Consider the following 7,949-nt stretch of genomic DNA (forward strand, 5'->3'; position numbering starts at 1 on the left):
GCGCTCTTTTGACTAAAATGCAATTGCTGCAACAACAACAACAACAACAACAACAACAACAATAATAATAATAATAATAATAATAATAATAATAATAATAATAATAATAATAATAATAATAATAATATCAGAAGCAATAATAGCAGTAGCTGAAGTAATATTTCGCTTTTTTATTAGAATCGTCGTGTATATACTTTTAACATTATTATTAGACGATATTTAAAAAACGGTCAATTCGGGGTATCACGCATTCTATTACTAGCAATGCCAAAAGTGATTCTATTTAACCTAAAAAAGAGAGAGAGGGAGAGAGACTGAATTAATCGCGTAACTAAGTTGACAGCTGGGTAGGCTACCTACTTGAGCGCCGTTAACTTTACCTGAGAGGCTCTCCTCCTCCTCCCGAGTACTGTTGTTTAGGACTGGCTGTCTGTGACAAGTGGATGAGAATTTAAACGGCACACTGCTCACATCCAATAACACCAGACAGAAAAGAAGTTAATCATTCACGCAGCCTCTTACTCGGCGCATATGTATTTATTTATTTATCAGTCGCTGTTCCTTCCTTGTTGCAAGGGCACTTTTGCAAGTATAACCACGATGGGTCATAATGTAAACACGTCTGCAATCACTAGAGGCCTCTTGTGGCCATTAAAAGTCAGGAGTTCAACTCGAGTTTTTTTAGGGACTGAGTGGTTCTCGAAGATTCAAGTCCTCGTACGCGCTCTCATTAAGTGGCCCTCATAAACATCACTCTAAAATTTCAACGTTTCATCCATATCTTTGTGTGAGTAAAAGCACTATTATAATATGAACGTGCATTTCATGCACAATGTATTTTACCCATAGATGCAGTTAGATACGTAAGATTTTAAACGTTGTGTGGCTCTGTTTATTTGAAACGAAGCAGCTTACGGCCATGCAATATGAATTATGTGCTGGTGTACAGATGACAGCGTTGATTTGTATTGTTGCCTTAGCTGCTGATGCCCCGCCTCTGACGGTAGCCTTAAACCTGGCACCCAGCTAAAACAAACGAAAGTCAGTCTCGAGCTCCCACTCAAGCCAATTAAGGCGGACTTCACGCGCCCTCTTACGTGTCTATCTCGCTGTGTCGACGCTGAAGCAACAGGAACAGAGGAGCTGGCCAAAAAAAGAGAAGAAGAAGAAGAAGAAGAAGAAGAAGAAGAAGAAGAAGAAGAAGAAGAAGAAGAAGAAGGAGGACAGGTTCCTTTGCCTTCTGATTTCTCCAACACAGAACAATGTCGATGAGTCCTAAGCATACGACTCCTTTTTCTGTGTCCGATATCTTAAGTCCTCTTGAGGAGAGCTACAAAAAAGTAAGTATGGAGGGGAACAGTTTGGGGGCTCCTCTTGCCTCGTACCGGCAACCGCAGGTCACACAGGCTGCGATGCAACAGCATCACATGGGCCACAACGGAGCCGCTGTGCCCGCTGCCTACCACATGACAGCCACAGGAGTGCCACAGCTGTCCCACACGGCTATGGGAGGCTACTGCAACGGTAATCTGGGCAACATGAGCGACCTGCCGGCTTATCAGGACGGCATGAGGGGGAGCACGACAGCCACAAGCTGGTACGGAGCAAACCCTGACCCGCGTTTTTCTACAAGTAAGTGAACTTGATGGTGCTTTTTCATAAGACGCAAGTACCACTTTTACTGACCGCGAAGAAAAGCGTTGCGTTTTTAAGTCTAAAATTTACATACGGAGCAGCTAATTTGTGTTTGCCTATATGTTTGGTTGGGATACTTGTTAAAACCTTCTACTTTGTAAGTTATTTATAAATACCTCATATATATTACACCTGTTTAAGTCATATAGGCTTTGTACCATGCGCATGCAGTGTTTATAGCATTTGTTTACCACGAGGATGCAGAGCACGCAGTTTGTTATCCAGGTGTGAAAACCTAACAAAAAAGACATGAAGGGACGATATATAAGAAAAGATACGGCAAACATATTTTTATTTGCTTTTAGTGTCATATAAATTTATAGCTGAACATTATTATTATTGTTGTCGTTATTATTATTGTTGTTATTATTATTGTTATTATTATTATTATTATTAATAACACAACTGTGTTATTATTATTATTATTATTATTATTATTATTATTATTATTATGTAGTTTTTGTTGTCTGATAAATATTACTCCTGACGATTCTCCATTTGCAGTCTCTCGATTCATGGGCTCCTCTTCCGGCATGAACATGAGCAGCCTTGGCTCATTGGCAGATGTGGGTAAAGGCATGGGATCCCTGAGCAGCGCGCCGAGGAGAAAGAGACGCGTGCTCTTCTCGCAGGCGCAGGTCTACGAGCTCGAGCGCCGCTTCAAGCAGCAGAAGTACCTCTCGGCTCCGGAAAGGGAGCACCTAGCCAGCATGATCCACTTGACCCCGACCCAGGTGAAAATCTGGTTCCAGAATCACCGCTACAAAATGAAAAGGCAGGCCAAAGACAAAGTGTCTCAGCAGCAGATGCAGCAAGAGAGCGGTTCTTGCCAGCAGCAACAACAATCTCCGCGGCGGGTAGCTGTGCCCGTGCTGGTGAAAGACGGCAAGCCGTGCCAAGGCGGCGGCCACACTCCTACTAGCGCGGCACAAAACCATCATCACCAAGGCGCTAATGTCATGCTCATGACTAACAATGGCGCAATGGGCCAGCACCCGAGTCAGCAGGTAGGCAGCGCGGGTCAGTCTCCAGATTTGGGCCAGCACGGTACCAGTCCCTCTTCTCTCCAGACTCAGGTGACCGGTCTATCACACCTGAACTCCTCTGGGGCTGACTACGGCACGGCCTTGCCCTGTTCCGCTCTGCTGTATGGCAGGACGTGGTGACGACCGCGGACGGATAGACAATATCTGTAGGCTATTTGACCTCAACGACTGCTTGGCCGAGTCAACAGCAACACAAAAAAATGAAATACTCTGTAATCGTTTTGAACAGCCCGGCTTGTTGTTACTTTTTGTCCTCCTCCGTCCGCTCAAAATCCAGACTGGAAAGGTGGCGGGGGGAAATGTTGATCAATGCAGAATGAGAAAAATAGCCTTTTCCCAGTCTTTTATTATGAGGATGTGCGTCCAAAGATGGCGAAGAAGATGGAATTATTTATATAGCTTTTAAGCGGAGACAATATATAAAAATCACATCATCCAGACGGATGAAATAAAAAGCCTCATTTGGCACTTTAAGACGCCGTCTCACATTTTGACTGCTACAGTACATTCCTGATTCTTATAGATTGCAATGTAAGCCGTAGCTTGTACATTCCTGTAAACGGTTTGGATTTAATACATAGTTTTTAGCGATATGTATATGTATAAAATTTTTTATCGATATTGAGGGTTATATGTTATTTGAGTTCCATTGGTATTTGTACGGTTCATTTCCTTGTAACTTATAGATATTTGACTTAAGCGCAGTCATACAATCATATTAATAAATTATGAAAAATGATACACTTTTTTATTAGAATTGGTTGCAAAAATTAATACGGTGCCATCTAACCAAATTAAATTTACTTATTTTTTTTCCCTAAATTTTTGATAAAGTTTGTGAAAACTTTTAATTACACCTAAATGTATCAATGAGAATAAAAATAGCTTATGCTTTCTGCAGCAGCGATTTGTTTTGTAATACTCAGGATTGTGAAGACAAGAACAAATTTACTGCACTGATTCGTATTAATCTATATTTCCAAATTAGATCTGATTTTTTTTTTTTTTATCTTGAAGTAGATTTGATCTGATAAAATTTACCGACTCGCGTGAACATGAAGCAGCCGTGACAAGGTATATTTTAGTGTAATTTACACCACGTGTCGATTGTAACAGCTTAGAGCCTTCCTCGCAAAAACAAGTATACAACATGTAATCACCTTGATATTTAAACAGGTTTGGGGAGAGACAAAGTACAACTTGAAGGAGGCCTAATATAAGCTCCTGATTGACTCATGGTACAATTTTAGCATGTTTTTACTCTACAGTCGGCAGTAATCACAATTAACCTTCTTCGAAGGAAAATAAATTATGGCTTATTCTCGATATTGAATGCAGCCTTCGTAGCTCACAAAACACCCAATTTCATATACGTTAACCTGGATATTTAAAACCCCCAGAAATGTAGTTTGTTGTTTGTAAAGTAAACCAAAAGCTAGGCCTTTGTAAAGTCGGCGCCTTTTTTGAGGTTTCTTTTTGGCGGGTGTGTGAGTCAGTGAAGGTGATGTGTGCGCACATCAAACAAACGCTCCCGAAAGCAAGCTTATCAATCAGATCCCTGACCAAACAAACCAGAGTTCACCCAAAGAACCGTGCCACACAATGGACAGTGAATTATCAGAATAGCCTCTGTCTACGATGCGTGTGTGAATCCAATGCACCGATTGTTTAGGTAATGATAAAGTTTAAAAACATCATCAGGGACCAGAGGGTGGTTGTTAAATGGAGGACCAAAAGAAGTAAAAAGTCTTCCTGTGTACTTTTATGTTTTAAGGAATAACTGAAAAGAGTTAATTAAAACTATTGGAAACTTAGCCTACTCGTGTGTCCAGTGAACCACAGAAAACAGCTTAGCGAGTCCAGCCCGTATTGTGCACCACCGACATTTCATGTGGTAGTAAAAAAATTCTAAAGACAGGTGCCTTTGACAGGAACATCTGATAATGCAAGCAGAGTTGCTTACTCTGTCTTGCACACCGAATGCCCCATCGTTAAGGACACTTGTTCTATTTGAAAAATTAATCGAGACAAGAAAGCTGTGCTTAATCAAAACATATTTAAACTTTAGTTAAACTCGCTTTGCCTAACCATCTATAGATCATTTTTTTTATTCTTAGTTTTACAGTTACATTTAAACAGTTATAATGTTGTTAAATGTTGTGTTTTTTATTGTTTATGTAATAGCTTATTTAGTATATGCAAATGCATTCTGATTGTGTTCAATTCTAGAAGGTCTACATCTTAAAAATTTGATCTGATTAAAGTAGATGATAAATGCTAATTCCCTCAAAAGTATGTGTATTAGATGTAACCGAAGTGGTTTACGTGTAGTTTACTTTCTGTGCACTCATTTTGACTGAATGGTGGCAGGTGTTTGTTCCACCTGGGTGCTTGTTTGTTTACAGATTATTCTTGGTTGCATATAAATTGGTTCTAGTTAATTCCTCCAGCTGTTTTTTTTACATAGATTAACCTACCGTTTTAATCCTTGTACACAAGTTACTGGTAAGATACTTCCAGGTTTGAGGAAGAATATGTGGTTAACATAAATACAGTAATCAGATTTACACAGTAATATTATTGAAATTCCTAAATTCTAAATGTGTCTAAATCTAACTCCACATATAATTGTTTTTATGTTATTCTACATTTATCAGCAGCCCTCATGAAGATTTATGATGGACAGATATGATGGTCCAGCTACTTGTGTTGCGGGTCGCACTGTTTAATGAGCCTCTGATTGTAATCGCGCACTTCTTTTGGATGATGAGTCGTTAAATCAGCGACTGTCTTTATATCATCAGTTCATTGTAAAAGTTTAAGTCTAAAATTATTTTGCCATAGCCATTCATTGAGATACGTTTACTTAATTATCGGTAACGTCCACCTGCTATTGCTTGAGTTACTGTGAGCTACAAAGTGCACTACCAAAATTAGAGATTCATAATCACCGATGTTGTACATTTGTGTAAATTGCAGTTACAGTGCTTAGATTAGAAATTTTTCATCCGAGTCCACGTGCATTGACGTTAGCTTCAAGAAGCGTTTAAATTCGGTATACGGGTTTATCCAGTTTATCTCCTTTGGAGACAGGCAAAGGAAATTCTCATATATTCCACAGCATGTCACTGAAAACTGACTGGCGCCCAATTAAATTGCTCTCTTGAATCGAGTAGCTAACCAAATAATATAAAACATATTCACTTTGACAGAGAGTTCCTTTTTAATCTCCGTGCAAATGCAGTACATTTCCACAGCAATCGTGATGCTACAAGAGATTCTATTAAGTTCTGTTAGAGACTTTTTTGTTGAATCCGCCGTGAAAGACTACAGATTAAATTTACATGTCTGAGGCTTGGTGTGTGGTCTTTGTAGGGAGCTTATGTGAAGCGTGTGTGCTCTCGTCGCTGTCTTTCAGCACATACGTTGCACAACCACGGACAGATATGGACAGTCCTCACCGTATTATGAGCAAAGGTCTCGCTTACTGCCATCAATTAGACCCTAATACCCTAATCCCAGTGTAATCATACAAAGCTAGGGTGTGTTGGGGTCTGCGTCTCTGCCTTACTTACAACGACACAATTTAGGTCAGCGGAAATAAGACTTTTGGACCGATTACTCATCATTTTAGCAATTAGATTACAATATTCTCTGAAGTAATCAGACCACCTACTTGAGAATTGCGGCTAAAAGAGTTTTTTATGGTCAGTAATGGACAATGTATTAAACTGGACATTTTTGGATAATGATTTACAGTGTCAGTATGGTTATGTGCATGTGTGATTTTAATATTTTTAATTTTAAAATATTTCCGCCACTTAATTTGCGGTTGGCTGACATCACTGGAAAACCAAGAACTTTTATAGTTTTATTTTTATCCTCAGATACTATCTCTAGTTTATGACTTTAAACAAATTAACAACGTGGCAAAATCATGTAACCGTGGCGCAAAAAAAATCCATATAAATCGTAAGAAAACATATGAACATTGCAAAAATAACTAAGAATTCTACCCACTAGAGTGCAGAGTGACAGTCTGACAACTGACCCAGTAGCCGATTAACATTTGGAATTTATTCTTCTTCGTAAAATCAAGTGTGAAGTCAGCATTTGGGCGCTGTCCGTGGTGCTGAAATAATCCAAATTAACAAGCACGGGAGAGAGAAAACAAAATTATGATTTATCTCACTTGCCATCAATTTGTAATCTAAAATCGCAATATCCTTAAACCTGAGTACAGCTAATATTTAACAATAATACAAAGAAAAGTGGAAATAGATCTTGCAATAATGGTAAGTGGAAGGTTCACGTGTCATTCATTCTCTATCATCTTCTATCATCTATGACTAGGTACACTTGAAATCATCCGTAGCATTAAATCTGATGTAAAAACATACATAAAAATAGACTTTTGATGTCGATAAAAATTACTACTAATAGGATACACTACCAAGGTTCCCTGTTAAACTACTTCAGGTTAAAAGCTTCTTAGAAATTCTTTGAATAATTAAGGGTTCTTCAATTCTTAAGAGTTTTACGTGGAACATGAAAAGTCTGTTCAACAGAGTTAAATATCCAGAAATTTTACTTATCCTTTTATCTCGAACTATATCCAAATACGTACACTTAGAGAATAGTTTGATTATTGCTAACACCAGGGTTCCATAATCAGACCTTTCAGATTTTCCAGTAGATTGTCTAACCCTTTAAGCAGAACATGCACACATAAATGGCAATTCCAATTGTGTTACTTTTAAAATAGATTTAATTTGTCAGATTTTATCGAAAACAAACAATTGGGGTGGGGCCTAGGGTGGCCCTGGCCCCACTGAAATTTGGTTGGCCACCTAGGGGACGCTTTACTGAAGATGTGTTGATTTATTAGGTTGTCAGTCGTATATGTCCATTTATTTATTTGCCGAAAAATGTTCCCATTGAGAAACGCTAGATAAAAGTTGCAGAACTGTCCCCGCCGCACAACATGACATTTCGCTTCACGGATCCGGAATTCAATGAGCAGTACCGTGGGGAGCATTTATATGTTTTTAAAGTCCCGCAAATATTTTGTGTTATTTTGGGAACTTAATCACTACGACCTTCATCTATCTTATTATTAGAAAATGCCCCAGGATTCAAATATATGCAAAACTATTCGGTTACAGGCGTGCAAATGTAAAGTGCGCGTGCGTAGGCAAGACGCCTTGA

The 7,949-nt window shown here is 38.9% G+C and overlaps 1 protein-coding gene across 1 annotated transcript; it reads left to right on the forward strand.

Annotated features, from left to right (window-relative positions):
• Positions 1-298: 298 nt before the first annotated feature.
• Positions 299-6,493, forward strand: nkx2.1 (NK2 homeobox 1). Its single transcript, XM_058398461.1, has 2 exons — positions 299-1,632; positions 2,200-6,493. The coding sequence occupies exons 1-2, from the start codon at positions 1,263-1,265 to the stop codon at positions 2,859-2,861; spliced, it is 1,032 nt and encodes a 343-aa protein (XP_058254444.1). The 5' UTR covers positions 299-1,262; the 3' UTR covers positions 2,862-6,493.
• Positions 6,494-7,949: the final 1,456 nt, after the last annotated feature.

The sequence above is a fragment of the Hemibagrus wyckioides genome, linkage group LG09 (assembly GCF_019097595.1).
Source record: "Hemibagrus wyckioides isolate EC202008001 linkage group LG09, SWU_Hwy_1.0, whole genome shotgun sequence".
NCBI classification, from domain to species: Eukaryota; Metazoa; Chordata; class Actinopteri; order Siluriformes; family Bagridae; genus Hemibagrus; species Hemibagrus wyckioides.